At 31.8% G+C, this 21,162-nt stretch overlaps 1 protein-coding gene across 1 annotated transcript; it reads left to right on the plus strand.

Moving 5' to 3' along the window:
- Window positions 1-4,440: 4,440 nt before the first annotated feature.
- On the plus strand, window positions 4,441-20,137 carry LOC106478638 (condensin complex subunit 3-like). The gene is made up of 11 exons (XM_022382275.1): window positions 4,441-4,536; window positions 6,977-7,076; window positions 7,153-7,214; window positions 9,770-9,877; window positions 10,058-10,177; window positions 10,359-10,601; window positions 10,962-11,143; window positions 15,727-15,892; window positions 18,409-18,579; window positions 19,205-19,480; window positions 19,910-20,137. The coding sequence occupies exons 1-11, from the start codon at window positions 4,441-4,443 to the stop codon at window positions 20,135-20,137; spliced, it is 1,752 nt and encodes a 583-aa protein (XP_022237983.1).
- Window positions 20,138-21,162: the final 1,025 nt, after the last annotated feature.

The raw sequence follows: 21,162 nt of genomic DNA on the forward strand, positions 1-21,162 counted from the left end.
TAGAAACCTACATAGCTTATACTATTAAATATGTATTGTAAAACCCCTGCCTATTCTCCAAAGTTGTAGAAGATTCACGAGAGTAAGAATCAACAATATATGTATATACGTAAACGCTTAAATTTGTATTGTTACGTAAAACTGAGATTTCTAGAACGCCTCCGTAGCCTATTAATGTAACCAACGCGACGCGCTAAAGAGAGTTATCTATTATTAGTTTGCTCTAGTCAGTGTGCTATAAACTTTGGAAGCTATAGCTTTGATTGTTATAACGCTTATCAATTGGAAAACTTAAGATATTTGACCAGGAGCATTTACAAAGCTCGAACATTACAAATCATTTAACCTTAGTGGATTCTCATCGCACATTAGTATTTTTACGAAAACATTACGTAACGTCACCGGTGGAAAAATCGGCGTGTGATCGGTAACGGACAAAGCTAGCTAGTTTCCCGTTCAGCTCGAAATCAACTCGCTCATCGTGAACCCTCGTTAAGATATCGAAGAAGTTCCAGATTAAAAGGAAGACTTCATATTGTTTGTAAATTTGTGAAAATTTTGCTTATAAATCATTGTTTGTAATAACTATTTGTAATAACTGTTACTGTAAATTGTATTATTGTGTGTATATTAAAACGTATTTGTGTTAAAAAAGAAAACCGTTTATCAATCTCGTTGGCATATATCATAAACTGACTATATATTGGCTTTTACTTAACTACTAACTCCAAAGTATAATGTAACTACTAAATTTAAAATATCATTTAACTCAATTTCAGGCCATTTGAAATTCTAATACGTAACAGGATGCACTCGTGTTAAACAATACTTTTCATCATCACTTGCTATTAGTGTTTGCTAGCAAATTGTTATCAAATTAGATGTAAGGTACCATCACTTCAAGTTGGGAGAGTGGAAGAAAGTAGCCAGCCTTTGGTCAGTCTCTAAGAAATTAGGGGATTACAATACTCTAAGTCAGTGTTTCCTAAGCTATGGTTCACGAACCCCCCAAGGGTTCGCGAAATGTTTAAGGATTTCTGGGAAGAAATGGCATAATAGTAAAGTCAAAAGTGTTTGCGCTCATACATTACATTGGGTAGATGATAACTTCAAGACTACTCATGAGAAATGCATTTTTTTAACTTGAGCTCTTTCTGTGACTGCAGATGCTTCATCAGTCTCATTTCTGTCTGGTTCCTCCAAACTTCTACTGTTTGGTATATTACTAATCACCATGTTGTAGATGGGTGACTTCATACACTTTGCCTCAAGGTTTCCCACATAATATGGAGTGTCCACTTTTATTCTTGGTATGGAAAAACCTTCTCACTGTCCCGTCAATCAGCACACAGATGTACCTTGCTTGTCATCTGGTCTTTAGATACTGATTTGGTTCTTACTGCTGCCCCCAGTGTCCTGTAGCCTTCACCTACTGGCATGTTGTGGTTGTTGACACCTCTCAATGTTTGTCTCATTCTGCAATAACCACTGGCACTGTTGACCCATTCACTAGCTTGAGCTCACCATCAATTCTGCACTGTATAATCATTGTGATATCTCTTCTTTCTCGTAGTGAGTCTGGTGAATTGTCTTTATTCTGTTTCTTCTGGCAGCAGCATTCATGGTGGCAATCATTATTTTCTTATTTCTTGCCAGCAACACCTTTATAGATAGCTCCAACTGTTTTATGTTGAGAATTCTGCAGTTGCTTGTTGGTAATAGACTTGCACTCATTCACAATGTGCCCCATTTTATAATAAGCATAGTATCTCTTCTCCCTTTTATCTGCCCAGCTTGACTCGCAATCTGAGGGCCACAGGTTCGAATCCCCGTTCCACTAAACATGCTCGTCCTTTCAGCCGTGGGTGCATTATAATGTGATGGTAAATCCTATTATTTGTTGGTAAAAGAGTAGCCCAAGCATTGGCAGTGAGGGGGGGTTGATGACTAGCTGCCTTCCCTCTAGTCTTTCCCTGCTAAATTAGGGACAGATAGCCCTCGTGTAGCTTTGTGCGAAATTCAAAACAAACCAAACACTTTTATCTATTGACTTCTTGTCACCTTTGGTAGCATCCAGCTTCTGTACAGCTACCCCTGGTTTCGACTTTGACTGATTACTATTGGACTTGGCCCTCCATGGGCTTCCATATACTGTTCTGCCAGCTTGATCACCTCATCCACATCTTTCGGTGTTCTTTTTTTTTAGGACAGTATTATCGCATAGAAAGATGCATACAATTTGCTGGCGTCAGAAGTTTCTTGATGTATACAAACACTCGAGACCTTTTATTTGACTGTGATTTATATTAGACCTATAGCAAAGAAGCTTCTGTAGGCAGAGTCTTCTGAAATGCATGTTCTACTTGATGTTACTGCTAGCAATACCCCAGAGTCTAGAAAATCAGAGGCTGCTTACATGATTATGACTGTATTATCTGAGCTTCTTGCTTCAGAACAAGATAAGGAAGCCCCGCTATTGTACCAGGAACTATATTTTCTGTTTCTCAACCTGTACCACTAACACCGCAGATCTGGGACCCTCAAGCCAACTAGGAAAATTTTAGAAAATAAAGTAAATTGAAATAAAAGTTCTTTAATCAATATGTGACTGACTTTTGTCTTCGGATATTTTCTCACCATTGTGAATCTTTCTTTTCAAAATGAGATAAGAGAGAAAGTTTTTTTTTTTTTGTAATTAAGCACAAAGCTATACAATGGGCTATCTGTGCTCCGCCCACCGCGGGTATCGAAACCCAGATTATAGCGTTGTAAGTCTGCAGACATACCGCAGTGCCACTGGGGCAAAAGAGAAAGAAATGTTCTTGTAAAACTAAAATGAACTTTACATATATATTTTCCTAATTGTGTCATTCACCTCAAAATAGAAACAAAACATCGTGTTTTTTTTTACATAATACCTGATACTGTGTTATTTGTATTTAACCAAACATGTTTTGCATGTTATCATAAATAGCTGCTGAAAACTAGTTCGACTTTAAAGTATTAAGAATGCAAAAATATAGTTCAATCCAAGCATAGATTCAGACAAAAAGAGTATTAAATGTTTCATTAAACCAGAGTTTCTCAACTGTTTTCGCCGCAGTGTCCCCTTCAGCAAACAACAACGCTGATGCTTTTTCTTTTCGCATTTTCTCATCATCGGCGTTCAGGTCTTATAGACCAGGGAGGGTCAGGTGCGTTTGATCTCTTCCTCCCTCAGCATATGTTATGGATTCCTGAGTAATATTATAATAATTACCACAAGAGGATCAGAGTTAATTTAGCGCACTCGCTCTGACCCCTTTCAAGGTCATGTCTATGTAGGTAATTATGGTAAGATTGGTGCAAAAAAACAATGTTGCTTCATTTGGTTGTGCCCCCCCCCACCCACCCCGTGGCATAGCGGTATGTCTGCGGACTTGCAACGCTAAAAACCAGGTTTTGATACTCGTGGTGGGCAGAGCTTTGTGCTTAATTGCAAACAAACAATCATTTGGTTGTGTAAAAGTTCTACACTGCGCAAACATTTCACATAATGTCATTTTTCCCCAATGTTTCTCGAAATAATTTAATGTACTATATGAGAGTCTATCGGTTATTGTTTCTATGTTTGCGTATTTATGCATGAAGCTGGAGGAGGAGGTTGATCTTGGAACTTTGTATGCTGTTGTGAGTAATGTGTTCTGTATTGTTTCTACTTTATTTTGTATTCGTATGGGTGCTACATTTATCCATGCTGGATCTGCTAATTCCGTTACGGGTCGTATATATATGTTTTGTATATTTTTAATACATCATCGGTTGTTGCTACACTATTTTTCCCGTTAGACTTCTAGCATAGTTTCTTTATTGCGAAATTTTGATTTTGATATTATTTAAATGGTTAATCCACGTTAATTTTGAATCATATGTGAGACCTGGAAATTTTGCAGATGTAGCAATCTGGAAAAGTGTTCCTTTCATATAGAGTTTTGGTGGGTCTTTTTTGTGTGCTTTTTTAATTTCGTAAATACTACCAGTTGATTTTTTTTTAACGTTAATTTTAATTTGGTATTTCTCGTAATATTCAACTATTCTATTTAACTAGGGCTGTAGGTTTGATGGAGTGGGAGCACTTTTCCAAACTGCTCTCTTCTAATAAATGTTTAATTAATACAAGTATCGAAAGTGGCGCCAAATGAGATATGCTCAACGAATAAACGAAAAACATTGGTTGAGCGTTGCTCGCCACAAACACACCCATTCAATGATTTTTGTTCAAACGTGTTGAAAGAAGAATTCCTATTTCTTAGTGTTTTAATCTTAACAAATATAACTTTGAAACCCTCAAAACTTTCTGTCCGGCCCTCAAAGTTTACTGCCTCCCTGAATTTTATATAATGCCCACGAGGGAGCGGTACCGCCAAGGTTGGAAAAAAAAGTGGGCGCGAATTAGAAATTATGGCCACAGCGTGTCAGGAAAAGCACGGAGAAATTATATTTTTGGAGGAAGTTAGCGATGCTTTTGAAAAACATCATGAATTTGATGGGAAAATTGTAAGAATAACCGGAAAGTAAGTTCGAAACAATAAATGACATAGTAATTACTGAGACCATAATTTTCTAATTTGAATTAAGTAGACTTGGGCTAGTAGGACATGTTTAGTGATGATTTACAACTAATTCTGTTTGCTCGTAACACTAAATTATTAATCTTTAAATCAGTATGTAAATTGTAAGAGCTAAGACTAACTGCATAAAATTAATAAAATCCTAGCCTGTATTTTCCTAATCTTAAACTTGTATCATCTTACGATAAATAAGAATGTAAAACAAAGAAAGGAAAAGTTTTATCTTATCCGTTATCGATCCCCTGCTACAAGGTTATCTAGGGCCGTTGTAAACTTCAGTATGATCACATTTTATTCTTTCCTCTTTCAGCTAGTTTGAACTACTACTGGGTAGTATTAGTAGCACTGTTTTCTTAGCTTCACTTACATTATATTTTTCATTTAGTTTAGCCACATTCTTACTTTTTCATAATTTTTTTTTATTTTAAAATATCTGTATTTTTATACTTATAGGTTAAAGTAGTGGTTTAACTTGTATAAAGTATAATAAACTATAAAAAAAGGTACTTGGGTAATATTATTAGTATTAGTAGTAAAACTTGGAAGTCAAATGACATTGAGTCGATTGACTTGAGTGTGATGATAATATTAATGCTGTTAAACTTTAAGTTAAATTGAAGTGTAATAATTGATATTCAAAATGGTATTACTGTTAGTGATATTAATCAGTAATGATAGGACTGAACCTGACAGTGTTTTAAAAGAAATCTCAATCCACAAGTAGAGAAGTTTAAAAAGAATTTCTTCATTGTAAATATTGTTTCAATCTCAAGATGACTGACTGAAAAATTGCATTATTAATCTCATTTGATCAATTCTCTATTTATCTGCTCAAGAGTGAGGTTATTTGTAATAATGTGATGTTAGAAGTATTAGGGACAAAATACACAAGTTTGTGGTTTAAAGACTGTGATATAACGGGATGCTAGAAGTTATGAAAACTGTAAGATTTGGAGAACATTTAGAATAGCAGTTTGTTTGAAGTTCCAGATTATAAGCTATTTAACACTGATAGACTTTTAAAAAATGGGGTGGAGTTGCTATATACAACTGACAAGCAAAAGTACAGATTCCTAGTGATAGGATAAGTTTAAGTTAATCTAGTACAAGTGCCTATCTCAACTGATGGAAAACGTTTAAGTTAATCTATCAATTTAAATTATTTCATGGACTTTAAAAAGGTTAATTGTTTTACACTCTTAATTTCACTCAGAACCAATGCACTGAGCTACTTATAATGGCTACTGTGAAAGTAATTGTTGAGCATTTCAGTCATGTTAAGAGCTGCTCAACAATAACATATGGTAAATTTATATTTTTATTCTTTAAGATGTATCACATTTTGAAATGTGAATGATAGTGTGATTAATACCTAACAATTTAGTGTAGAATATCCTGCTTGCGAAATAAATTTGGTATCAACATTATTCATGCCTTTTTTCCCATCATTTCAAAAGTGGATGTTGAGCTTTGCCTGCATGTGCAGTTTTTCAACTGTGAGACAGATGAATGTTCAGACAGACACACATTTCGCAATATATATATATATGTATAAGATGAACTGCTGCCTATTGGGAGTTAAGGCATAGAAAATGGTGGTTAAATAGGTTAAATCAATTTGGATTACATTGAGGGTTTTCAAGGGTAGAAAGTTCTTCATTGCCAGTTGTTATAGTTTTCCTTATCAGACATATGATTTCAATGAAAATTTATATAATGAGATCAGGTCTGTTAATGATAATAATACTGATGCGATAATCATGAGAGGTTTTAATTTTATGCATATTGATTGGGGATAGTATGGAATCAAGTAGTGAGAGATAGAAATCTCTTTGTGATTCAAGTTGGTTTTCAGTATTAAATTGTCAGGGTGCCAACTAGAAGGGATACCATGTTAACCATTCTTGAAGATGTAATTACAAGAATTTAAGTAGTAGAAACTGTATGGAAAAGTAAATTTTACATAATTAGATTTAAAAATTTATACATGTTTGACAAAAAAAAAATTTTATTTTAGTTCCTAATTTTCAGAAATCCAATTTGGTGACCATGAGACAAGATTTATCATTATTGAATTGTGTAATATGTTAAAAGCTGATGATGGACAGGTTTAGGGCATTTTTAAAAATGAATTGCTTTTAATTTAAAAAGGCATGTTTCAAAAAAGGGGGAAAAAAAGATAGCAGGTCAAACCTACAGTAATTTGTATATTATGGGTATCAAGGAAAAAGTAAGGAATAAATACCATAGGTCTAGGAAGTTTATGTTGACAGTTACGAAGAAAGATTTACAGAATTATAGAAAATCAAATCTAGGTATTTGGTTAAAAATGAATTCAGAAAACAGAAAGGACTTATGACTAATAGCTGGCTAATAATGTTAAACCTAACAGCAAGGATATTTTTACATATGCTAAAGGTAAGCAGAATCTTGATGAGGATTGGGCCATATTAACGGATGCTGATGGTAAGGATTTTTTTGAGGACTGTGAGATGGCTGAGTTTAAAAAAAATACATGTCTGATTGTACAATAATATTCCAGATTCTGAGCACACTAAGGGAGTTATTGAAATCCTGAACCAGGCAGATATTAATACTTTTGTGGTAAGTAGAATGATTGAAAAATTAAAAACAAATTTTACAGCTATTTTTAAAGAGGGTGAGAAGAGCTGCTATGAGAATTACAGGACAGCCAGTTTTTTTTTCCACTTATGTAGTGGGGAAACTTCTAGAGTCTAACAAAAGAAGTTTTTCTAAATCATTTAATGAAATATAATCGGAGAGCTAATATGATTCACTAAAGGGATATTTTTCTCACTGGTCCATTACTTGGATGATTTAAGAGACTGATCAACTAGGACATCAAGATCTTTTTCTTTCATAACATTGTTATGGTTATTCCCATCAAAATTATATTTATAATTCAAGTTATGGTATCCCACATGCATTATCTTGCATTTATTATCATTTAAAGCCATATGCCATTTATTTATACAACTTAAGAAATAATCCAAATCATATTATAAAACAGCAGCAGCATCTTCACAGCCAGAATCACCCAAAACCATAATATCAGCAAATTTGGATAATTTATTGACCATTTCATCGTGTATGTCATTGATGTTAATCAAAACAAACAAATGCCCTACCATTGAGCCCTTAGGTACCTCACTTGTGACTAATCCAATTTTACTAAATTCAGTTTATAACAACTCATTTGTTTTTTTCCATTGAACCACTTTTCTATCTAGTGAGCCAACTTGTCCCTCACATGTATGAAGATAATTGTTTTTAACAAACATTTTGTGTGTCACTTTGTAAAATGCTCTTGCTGAAAATCCTGATAACCAAATCTATAATCGTACCCACATCTGCATAAGCAGTAACATCCTCAAAGAATGTCAAAATATTAGTATGGCAAGATTTTCCTTTAGTGAAACCATATTGACTACCCACCAAAATCTTAAACTGTTAAATGGCTTTGCAAGTCATCTTTTACCATACTTTCAAAAACTTTTCCTACCACTGATGTAAGACTAATATGCCTATAATCACTGGGGCAATTTTTATCACATCTATTGAAAAGAGGAATAACCTCAGCCAACTTCCAATCCTCTGTTACGTGGCCACCATTCAAGGCCTTACAAAAAATAGTAGCAAGATACTGGTATATACAATTCTTAACCTGCTTCAAAACCTTTGGGTAACTATTATCTGGCCCAGAAGCTTTATCATTCTTTAAACTTCCCATTTTTTCTTAACAAGCTCAAAATTAATGTGATCATCTTGTTCAAGCATGTTTCTCTGTTCAGTATGAGGAATACTGCTTACCTCTACATTAGTAAAAATTGAAGAAAAGGTAGAATTTAAAATCCCAAACATCTCAATCATCTCATATGCATCTTCCTCTATTATCCCTCCAAGATCTTACTCCCATCATAATGTCTTGCTTGCCCTTAATCACTAAGCATGGTAGCTCTTAGTATGTAGGGATGGGCTGAGAAAAAAATGGCTGCCGCATTCAATCTATTATTCTATAATGCTCACAAGTAACTGCTAAAAGTGTAGCCATATTTGAACACCTAATTGCCATTATCAAGTGTTTAACAGCTTGAGACTCCTTAATATCATTGAAAAGTGTTGCTAAAGTGGAGAACTGGGAACTAGCTAAAGAGGCAAAGTGTTCATCTTTCTTTTCCCCACACTAGCCAAAAAATGTATAGAAGTTTTTGCAATGGCTTTAGTATGACAGAAAAGCATATTAAAAGCACTTGGGAACAGGCTATCACTAAGCATGGTAGGGCTTTGTGTAAACTTAAAAAAAAATATAACTGTAGTGTAAACAAAAGTATCATTAGCCTTGAAAGTAGATTGTCTACAAATATCTGGTGTTCCATTAAAAAGCTTAAGTACAGGGTGAAACAGGAATTACCAGCCAATAACATATAAACAATAAATATTACAGTTGGAACATCATTGTATTTAGAACATTGTATTTAAACACTGCATTAAAATAAATAAAGAAAAAGCTTTTCAATAAAGGAAGTAAATATAGGTATGGCAAATATAAATCCTTTGTTATGTTTTTGAAGGATTGATATTAGCCATCCCTACATTAACTTCCTTTCTTGAAAGGGCTTTTCTTTACTTGCATAAGTGAAATCTATAAGAATTAGTCATACTCGTTTGCTCTTTTGACCTCGTAAATACAATGTATAAAAACTTATTTTGTACTAACACTTTCTTATTGACATGAAGTCATAAGAAGATTATTTCAAATGAAAAGTAAGATTTAAATGTATACCATAAAGATGTAGAAAATTCTTTAATATTTTAAAGGGGACTGTGATGAGATCAATGATTAAATAGTGAGGAATGAGCAAGTATCTGTGCAGAAAAGTTTTTACATAATTTGTAAGAAACTAACCTGAAATAATATTCAGAAACTAAAATAATGTTCAATTTCTTTTAGTATAGTAAATATATTTCGTACAAACTGTTGTTGTAGAAGGTTTGAGAATTCTTATATATTTTTTTATTTAAAATAATTTGCTGATTCCTGTTAAACAAGTGTATGATTTCTCTAAATTTGTGTGTAATATATAAGACTGGAAAAACAAATACTTTGTTCAGTAGTATGTTCTTTTTTTGTCTCACAGAATGATCCTCAAACTTTACTAAAATGTGTCACTATTGTATCGGAATTTCTGGAGATGTCATCACTGAAAACAGTCAACCCCACTTTACACTCAGTAATGGACACATTGGTAGGTTTTACTTTTTTCTGAGGAAAAGAAATTTATTTCACTCATACTGTTAAACCTGTAATAAAGTAAAACTTTTTATGTTTTATAGTTTAGTCATTTATTGTATAAAAATGTTTTGTGAAAATATTTAAATTAAAAAAATTATACTTAAAGTAAGATCTTAACTAGCTTTCTCATCAGTTGCTCCCAGGAATCCAGAATGAAGATCCAGCAGTAAGAAATCAGGCAGTAAAAGCACTCGGGCTGTGTTGTCTCTTAAATCGGGATGTAGCTTGTCAACACCTCTTGTTGTTCATGCAGGTAACACTTTGAGTATTTGTTATTTGTAAATCTATTTTATTTCATCCCTGTTTTTCAAAAGAACATGTGTAATTTATACATTGAAACGTTTTAAGTATTTCACATGTTTTCAACATCAGTTTAAAATTAAGAATGTGATACATTCAGTACTTTTTTCTCTATATTTTTATACTGTGATTAGATTTCCCAAGTTGACCAAGAAACTATTCAGGTCACTGCATTAAAGGCTATTTTAGACCTTCTCCTTGTGTTTGGGTTGGATGCTTTTAAAGTAGAAGGAATTTCAAATGAGACAACTGAGAGAATTGAAGAGGTGTCAGAGACACCATCTAAAGGATCTGAGGAAAGTATCGTAGAGTCTCAAGAAAACCAACGAGCTACCTCAAATATAATGGCAATTGTAGCTGCCCATCTAGATAGTGAGGTTAGTGTTTCTCAGTTTGCAGGAAAAACAAATTGATCCTAAAAACAAGGATAGTCTATAAATACAATTGAGGGTATAAGACCTGATATATGAAAGTTTTTGTTGTTGTTTTTTTCTTTTTCCAAGGTATAATGATACAAAGTCTAATTATTGTCGTAACTGCTTGGATAGGAAGTTTTGTTTAGATTGTTTTATAAAAGAAATTCTGAAGAACCTACTAGAGGATTAATTGCTTAGAAACAGGTTTTACTGTAATAATGAGTAAAATTTTAAGTTTTGTGTTAAAAAGTGATTTAATGTTTGTGCATTAACAAGAAGCCTAGCTTAAAGTTTCTTCAACAATGAAATAATTTCTAATAGTCTAGAGAAGTCAGAACTTTGGCAGCTGAAGGAATTGGTAAACTGCTGCTCCTTGGACATGTTTACTCCCCACGCCTTCTCTCTCATTTATTGCTTCTGTGGTATAATCCAGCTACTGAAAATGATATACAACTACGCCATTTCCTTGGAGTATTTTTGCCAGCTTTTGCTTCAGCAGCACAGTAAGTTTTGAAAAATCCTTTATAATTATTATTAGGATAATATAATATCAGTGACAAATAGTCCTATTGTGAAACAAATTATTTATCGTTTGTGCTTTTTTGCACGCACCTGAAATGTAACACAGTGAAATTCAACCATTAATTAATCTGAAACAAAGTATACAGTTGTCACTCAGCATCACTGTTATTTTAAAAGTAAGTGACATAGATCTAGGTCCAACTGTTTAAGAGTTTCATCATTTTCATGAAATGTTTAAAATCTTGCATCTATACCATTAAAAATAAAGTTATTATAATGTATTCTGTGTTAAATGAGAATAATGCTTATACTTTGTTTTAGAAAGGTCCAACACAAGCATAATCCTTCCATGTTCAATATACATATCTGTTTAAATTATATAAATCTTAGTAGTGGACAGAATTACACAAAGTTCAAAAATTTAAATTACTACAATACCTACACTAAAGATGGCTCCACAAAAGATAGAAATGCTCTAACTAACAATATTATATTTGAAATTGTGTAATGCATATAGCATTAGTGCTGGCATCGTAGAATTCTTGTATCGGTGTAATGCATGTAGTAGTAGTGCTAGCTAACACTGTAAATTTTTAATGTCTGTATTTCATTAAGCTTTAGTGCTAGTACTAGATTTTTAATGTCAATGTGATACATGTGGTAAAACCAGTACTGTAGATTGCCAATGTCAGTGTGATACATGTAGCAGTAGTGCTAGCAATGTAGATTTCTAATGTCAGTGTAATACATGTAGCAGTAGTGCTAGCAATGTAGATTTCTAATGTCAGTGTAATACATGTAGCAGTAGTGCTAGCAATGTAGATTTCTTATTACACTGACATTAGAAATTTACATTGCTAGCACTACTACTACATGTATTACACTGACATTAGAAATCTACATTGCTAGCACTACTACTACATGTATTACACTGACATTAAAGACTATTTGTATCCAAAAGTTTAAATGTTCCATACAGTGAATAACTTTGATAAAGGCAACAATTATCATTTCTTCCCAGAGCTCAAACCATATTGTTTTTGTCAAACAGCCACACTTTCTGCCATCTATTTTTTTCTATTGACATATAGACCTTTTTATACAGTACTATTTTTATAATTTGAATAGTATTGAACATTCACAACTTCTTGAATCACCTCAATTAATTATGCGAGATATAAAGTCTATCCACTTTAATATGATGGCATCTTTGTAGGTGTTTTCACATCACCACACAGGAGCAATAAAGCTTTAATAAGACTAAAAGTGCAACTCGTTAATGTTGCTTAGAAGGAATTTTGAGACAAATATCATTTTTCAATAAAAATAAATTCATCACCATTCATTAGAAATCTACAATGCTAGCACTACTGCTACATTAGTTATTATTAACTTAAAGAAACTTAACAAACTTTCAGTTTTAACTAGAATAAACTTTAGTAGTGCATTCCACAGACAATAAAAAATGAGACCTTTTGAGAACTCTGTTTAGACTAAATATCCATCATAATTCTTCTTTTTGAAAACAAAAAAGCATTGGTTATTCATTTAATGACAGAGGTTCCATAGATTTGACCACTTTCCAAAGTCATTGTTAGGTAATCAAGCCTTAACTTCTCTGCTCATGGCAGGTATAGCTTCTTTGTTGATTGACTCAGATTGTTTTTTTCAACATTACTTTTACAACTCTCTTTTGAGGGGATTTTGATATGTAGGTAGACTGACTGCTAGTTTTTACCCTATAAAACTTGAGATTTCCCCAGTATTAATAAAATATTTTGTAATCTCTTTGTCATTGATGTACTTATTTTGATATCATTGATGGCATACAATTTTCCTATTTATATATCCAGAAAGTGTTCATTTTTGCAATACTTTTTTTACTGTGAGCAAATACTTCCTAATACTTATATTTACCCACTTTTACTGTATTTGTGTTAAGCTTCCCAGTCACTGAACCATACAACCTGCAGTAGTGACTACTAATTTTTTCTTTTTTTTTACCCAAAAGAGTAATGATGCAAAGAAATCTCGAAAGTTTCCAGAGCATTCCTGTACATTTAGGCTTGGTCATAAAATTTATGTAAAATGTTCTTTGCTGTTAACTGTTAGCAACTTGCTAGTGAGTGCTGTGAAAATTATTTATGAAAGTAAATGTCCTTTTGATACAAGATACCAGCATTTTGTCCAAAATATATTTGTTGGTGGTGATTGAAGAGTTAATACATAACTAAATTCTGATTTTTGATGCCAGTCACTGACTTTAGGCATAATCTGTGGTAATATTACTAGGCTAAAAATTAAAGGTACTTGTGTAAATGAATAATTAAAACATTTAAATGATCAATGTTTTTAAATTGTGTACCTAAAAATATTGATTGTTTAATTGTGTTAATTGCAGTCTGTGTTATATTACATGCAAGTCTGTTTAAAAGATAAATTCAACTTATTGTTACTAGATTGTGTTTATTGCATGCTTTGGATTTAATTGCACTTTAAAAGTTAAAAGGTTAAGTTTGAACAACCCCTGATACAGGTCAGGTTGTCCGAAATGTTTTATGCAAACCAATAATAATTATACTAGATGTTACATTATTGTGGTCTTTTCCTGTTTGGATGTGTAGAAGATTAGAATATTTCTTTTCCTCAAGATGCAATTAATATGCCAAAATCTACTAATTTTCTAAATAAGGTTCTTTAAAATGTTTGGTACAATTAATGATGATAATCTAATATTATCCCACAGTATTACCAACTTAACCAGGAGGCAGATTTAGGTCAGAGTGGGCCTGGGGCTGCAGAATAGCATTTGCCCCCAGGTAATGGGGCCTTGATGCAGCTGCTCCTTGTGCCCCACCCTTAATATGGCCTTGGGAAGGATGTATTGGTCATCTGAAATAAACCCAACAACACAGACCCTCAAAAAATATCCAATTAGTCTTGTAGGGGTTTAAATTGTTCATCCTAGGAAGTTTTTAGTCATCTCAGACAACCGTAAAAATCAAGCTCTATATATTTAATACAACAATTAGATTAACTCTCAAGAAGTATATTAAGCCATCAAATCATTGTGTTGTTGTTAGTGGTAGGGCAAATAGGATTTTAAGTTGTATTTATAGAAACACTGAATAAAGTTTAACGAGGTTATAATTTCATTGTATAGGTCACTTGTTATGCCACATTTGGAGTATTGTGTTCATTCTTGGATTCCTTACCTTAGGAAAGACATTGAATTGTTGGAAAGGGTTGAGAGGAAGGTTATTAGAATGGTTCCTGGAATGGAAAGGTTGTTGAATGAGGACAGGTTAAGATCTCTGAAATTGTTTTCTCTTGAAAAAAGAAGAGTTAGAAGGAATCTGATTTGGGTGTTTAAGATTGTTAAAGGAATAGACAGTGTTGAGGCATTATCTTTTTTCATACTTAATAGTTAGTATGATAGGACTAGGGGACACAAATGTTTTAGTAGGGTAGGAGTTATATTGAGTTAAGATAGTTTTATTTTTTTTTAACAGGGTAGTTGGGTTTTGGAATGGGTTACCTTCAGATGTGGTATATGCAGTAAATTTAAGGGAAGACTTTATAGATATTTGAATGATAAGGGCTGGCCTTGAGTTTTATTTCTGTAGTGGATGGAGCAGTCGAGATGGGCATGTAGGCCTTTTGTTGTCCTTAAATTTTATGTTAATTAATGTTTTCTGTAAGCTTTATGGATATTTGTGGTGTATTATATTTTTTTTGTGTAATTAATAACCTATTTCACATTTATTTATATCAATTTTCATTAACTTTTGTAATGTTTAATATAATTTTTGAACACTTTATTTTTTTATTATAGGTATCGTTTTAACAAATTTATTTTTTCTTAAAAAAGATACAACAAAACAGTTAGGGATACCCAATATAATCCAGACATTATTGGTTTGAGTTTTATGGGGTAATATTTACATCTTATTACATATTTACCTATCTGTATACATGTATGTATTGCCATATTGTTTGACAGTCGGTGATTTTCTCTTCTTTAATAACACTTGATATACTTGTTTCTTTTTTCATTTTAATTAAACATTGTATTTCATTTGCATATAATAAGTTAACAGTCATAAACATAAGATAAGTTACACTCTTCCACACAATTCTCATTTTATAGAATCGTGCAATGGAACTATTATTCACTAATAACAATCCACATAGTTATATAAGAACTAGTAATGTTTATGTCTTGGTTATATTCAGTTTGGTAATTTATGTGTTAATTTAAATATTTAAGTACTGCTTTAGAAAATTTTGAATTTGTCAGCTTAGTTTTAATTAGAAATCTAACATTTTATTTCTATGTGCAGTTGTTTTCATTTTTGATTCGTTTAGAACTGTTTTACTATGTAGTACTATGACAAAAAATTAATAGAATTTTAACAATTTTAATAGTAATTGTGTAGTGTAAGCCTGCTGTCACTTGTATATAAGGCTCTACTTGGTTAGAAACAGTTCAAGTCAATTTTAATTCTTCCAAAGAATGCTGTATAATCACACATAATTTGTACCTCTAACTTTTGTAATATAGGTCCAGTCAGGAGTGTTTGGAAGAAGCCTTTATGCCTACTTTACGTACCTTGTTTGATGCTCCTGCATCCAGTCCATTGGCAGACGTAGATGAAGCAAATCTTGCTCGCTTTATTATTCAGTTGACCAACCCATCACTGATATCATCAGAATCTAAAAACTATGGGGTAAGATTTTATAGAACAAATAAGAATATGTTAAAGGTGAATTAATAACATGATGAATAACACATGACCGTTAGATAGCACAATTGTACTGAGAAGAAAAACATTTCATGTGTAGGCACAGAATCTACTGAAATTTTGTGTTATTGTTGCTTTATATATTGCATATTAATGTTTTTCCTTGTGTGTAGACTATTCTCAGCATTTTTTGGGTCATGATTTACCCATTTATCATCTCAAAATGACACTGAAATCCCTCAAATAAGATATTAATTAACATCTGTTATATAATTTCTGTTACAATAGAAAATCTTTATTACTATAAATTTGTGTCTAGTTTTTATATATTTAATCTCTTTTGATGACATTTAGAAATATCATTTATGTTTTGATTATGTCCCATGTTCATCACCCAGATATAGTTGTGATAGACCTTCTTTAGGCTCGTCATGTTTGTAAAGAAAAGTGAATTTAACTAAGATTTATTTTCATTACAAAGTACATAATACATAAATATATATTCCTACCTTTAAGATGCCAGTGTTACTATTATGGTGAATAATGAATTAGAACACTTAAACTTTTATCATGAACCACAATAGTGGTTCATAATAGGGATCGCAAGGGATGCACAAAACCCTAATAGAACGCTTGGGCAGAAAGCACCTCAAACAATAAAGATTCAATTCAAACAACCCTTTAAAACCTTTACTATTGACTGCTTAGGCTGTACACATATAAAACTTAACAATAATAAAGCATGTATTGCTCAAAATGGCCTGTTTATAATTCTTCTGATTAATATTCTCTTGCCAGCTGAGAACAAAAACGGCTTAGTATTTTGCACCCAAACCTTTTGTAGAATACTAAATAAGATACTGTGAAGGTCGTAGGGGTATTGAAAAGTCTATTTGTTTCTTCTGCATTTTACATAAGCTAAGAAACATCATAATGCTGGAGTAAACAATGTTATCATTTCTCCTTGAAGATAGCTTTCTTACAAATATCTGGCATTCCTTTAAAAAGCTTAAGTACAGGGTGAAACAGGAATTACCAGCTAATAATAGATGAACTTTAGATGATTGTAACATGTAAATACTCAGTGCTTTGTACACTATACAGTTGGTGTCTTTAGGGAGCCAACCCCTATATTATGTATGAAGTGAAGGAATAAAAAAAAAATACACATAATATTAAATTTTATTACACACATTCATAATTACTTTAAAAGACAAAAAGGTTTATTTAAAGTGATGTTTTAGACACATGTTTATTTAAAAAGACTGCTTTTCTACTGGTAAATTCTTTTTATTTAAAGCGATGTTTTAGACAGATATGTTTTATTTGAAAAGACTGCTTTTCTTCTGGTAAAATTTTATACGCGCTTAGTGGGGGTTGGTTCTTAGTCTAGGCATATATTTGTCCATTGCTATGCATTATATATAGTGAATTTAGTTACATAGAAGCTATACATGCTAACTATATTCTCAAACAAATCTCCATGACAATCTCCAGCTGCAGCTTAACATTTTACATCTCGAACTAATGTGACCGAGTAGTCAATAGCTACAGCAAATCATCACGAACCTTACTAGCTAGCTACTAGTTATGTTTATTATCATTACAATGAATAAAGTTAACTACCATATCAAGTTATCCGTTGCCCATAGTTGAGTATAAAAAAAAAGCCAACAAACAAGATAAATAAAAAATTGTGAATTTAAAAACCTGCAAATAGAGATTGTAAAAAAAAGTAAGCAACTAGGACTGAAGATACTGTAGATGTTATTTACTCAAACTACAAATTCTTGTTTTGACTCCAAAAGTAATTGTTGGTAATGGCACGGAGCCAAAATAGGGGTTCCCAGTTTTTTATTTAACTTGTAATAGTTGTAGTTAGTTATTGGCAAAAAAATTACCTATTACCTTGTCACCTCGTACTCTTAAGATGGAACATTTGTTTTGTTTTCAAATACAGTTGAGAAATACATAGAGTCTGAGGCTTGTAATGTATTTAAATTTTTTTAACTATAGGTGTTTAACTTGCATATTCAGAATTTCCTCTATCTGGTGATAGAGCTGAGGCTGTCATATTTTATTTATTATATTTTCATTTTGCTAATCTTAATATGTTTTTTAATTTGTTTTTGAAAATGTATTTTTCAAATAAATTCACAGTGAATGTTACAGTCACTTGTGTGAATTTTTTTGAATTAACATGACGTATAGTTTTAACCTATGATACACATACACCAAGTTCAGTGAAAAAATTAGGTTTATTTTATTCCAACAGTATGCTTTATGGAAGTAAATTTAAACAGACATATTTTCAGACTGGCAATAAGTGTCTATTAATTTATAAAAAAATATATGAATATGTAAGTTGCTGCAGAAAGATAAATTTTTGTCTCATCTTCTTACATATTTTATCATACCTAAGTTCGTATTAACACACTTGGATTTTGGTTTTGGATTATTACTTAATAGTCAAGTTCATATTCTCCTGTTCTGTTTTTCAGGAAAGTTCTGTACACGATAGACTAGCTGAACAGTTGTGCAATGAAATTCTTAGAGATCGAGAATCATTCAATGTACGAGTACTAGCTAAATCTCTTACCTACCTAGAGCTTTCATGCAACTCTTACTCGACACTAAAAAACTTAGCTGTCCTCACAGAAAAAATTACAGAGGTTTGTTTTGTTGAATTTATTTTTGTAGTGAATTTAGTTTTAACAAAATCAGTGGAATTATTTATTGGTTTAATGGTGGAAACATTTTTGTATGGACTAGGCATTGGTTCTTAAACTGTTTACATTCCCATCACTGCTTTCAGATATGTAATTTTTGATATTTAGTGTTCAATATAACACAAGCAAGTGTTTAACCTGTGAAAAACAAAAACAGATAGACATGATATGTGTTTAATAGTCACTTTAGTGGAAAAAATTGTGGTTGGATGTGCAAGTGCTGACTGTTTTGCTTGTAGTATAATTGAGATATTCATTGTAGTAAATATTTTTTGTGGTTACCTTTTCCTGAATTTTCTCACGGCTGCCCAAGTTAGGCCTCCCTCTTCCCCAGTTTGAGAACCTTTGGACTAGGTGTTAAATGGTTTGGTAAATAATTCTTAAGTGAACCAGCATGTATTCAGTGTTTTGTTGTTAACTTTTGTAAACTACATATTAAAATGTTTAAGAAATAGTTCATTGTGAACTAGACATTATAATAACTTTCATGATTTAAGTGTTACAGTATTGTCTGAAAAATTTTTACAATATTTTGTAAATAATTTATAAAAACATAAATTTTGAACAGAAAATTAAAGACAGAACTTCTCTAAAGCTGATTGAGAAGTTTCAAGACACAGTGTTACAATTGTTAGCTAAGGCCAAAGAAAATGACCCCCAAGCCAGCCAAGAGTCATCATTTGTCGAACCTACTCCTCCAGAAATACCCGATATTGTAGTTGAAGAATCCCAAACCAGCACAACTGGCATTGAAAGTGATGAGGCACAGATTGAAGAATCTACTTCACAAGAGTTCTTTAATGATACTATAAGAACCCTGAAAACAAGAAAGAAAGTTGAAAAAGTAAAAATGTTTTTCTATACATGTTTTTGTTGAAAACTGTGAAGTTAATTTTCATAAATCAAGCTTTAATATATGACATCTTATAACTAGTGAGGAATGGGAATATGTGATATTTTGTTGATTACACATATATTTGAGACCTCTTAAGTAAATTATATTATGCTTTAATTTTATGAAGGAGTAAGTTATCTAAAGATTTTTTGTGTGCCATATTTAGTTCACATAAGTTATTATAACTTTTAAAGACTAAAACAATTGAATTTTCTATTTTCACCTTACATATTAACTAAAAATCAAAGCAATAGATGACAGAAAAAAATGAACTCATTTTGTCTTCAAGTGATTTCTGTCTGTAACTGTTTATTTTTTATTTTTTCGTTATTGAGTTTTATTTATCATTTCATTGTTAATTGTTTGTCTTTACCTAAGTCTGTTGTTCTTCGGACTGGTTCAAAAAGTGTGGACATATCCCTAACACCTCGAACTGCATGCCTCACCACTACAGAAGGTAAGATTGCTCTGAAATGTTCTGTTATGTGTAGAAAGTTGACAAAGAAAAGCAATAATACCTTTATAGTTAAAGAATTGAGTGGATTTTCCAAAGAAGTAATATTCAACATTAAGGATGTCATGTTGTGTATTAAAGCAGTTTTATAATGAGACTTCATTAAATACACATACATAAGTATTTTTCTCTTATTCCTGTACACACAAACATTCATGTCTGATGTGATTTAACCAATTACTTGGTAGCTGCTTATTATTGAGTTTATTCCTCATCACTCCTACCAAATGTTACATTTGAAATTAAATTATTATAATATTGTCCCATACTTTCATTTTTTAAACACTGAGTTATCATATTTTCTTTCAAACAAGAATTAATTTGTTATAACAGTTTTAGTGACATAAACTGTCATTGGTTCATTGACTGGTTGAGAGGAATACTAAACTGCTCTTTGATCTAATACTTTGTATTATCTTTACTTTCTTGACAGATATTACTACTACTAATGCAAGAACATAATGTATAGAATAATACAGTACACACTTTCAAATATATAAAGAATACTTCAAAAATTATAATAATTCTAATAAAATATTAATCATAATAAAATGAAAGTCAAAGTATATATAATAGAAAATGTCACAACAAAACAGCTTAATGAGCTGAGTTTAAAACCTAAGTCTATAAGCATATGGTTTTGGCTTATCTTGGGTCTTATTTTTATCTTAAAACATATTTATTCTTATGTGTGTTAGCATTTTTGTGAGAAAATAGATCAGTAATTTTTGTATATTTTATGAGTGTCACCCATTTGTTGAATTAGAGATTTTTTTAATGCAAATTAACTATACATTGGGAAAAATGTGAGATTTAGACTTTCTGTTAGATGTGTTTAATATAATGTTTGTAATATTTTCCCCAAATTTGTGGTTGTCCTTCATTCCCCTTGACTCTTTTAGCACGGGCTCAGTCCCTGGGACTGACCTTGTAACCATTTTGTGATTGTTATAGTTTTCATGCTATAACTTTTAAATTAATAAGCAAATGTTAATGAAATTTGACAGTTTATTAGTAAACATTACAATGCTTTCATACACAAAATATAAATTTTGTTATTAAGTCTTAAGGTTTGTTAAGCCGTGTTTTTCTCATCTTTTTTTTTTTTTTTTTTTTT

This window comes from Limulus polyphemus, unplaced genomic scaffold, assembly GCF_000517525.1.
Source record: "Limulus polyphemus unplaced genomic scaffold, Limulus_polyphemus-2.1.2 Scaffold236, whole genome shotgun sequence".
Taxonomy (NCBI): Eukaryota; Metazoa; Arthropoda; class Merostomata; order Xiphosura; family Limulidae; genus Limulus; species Limulus polyphemus.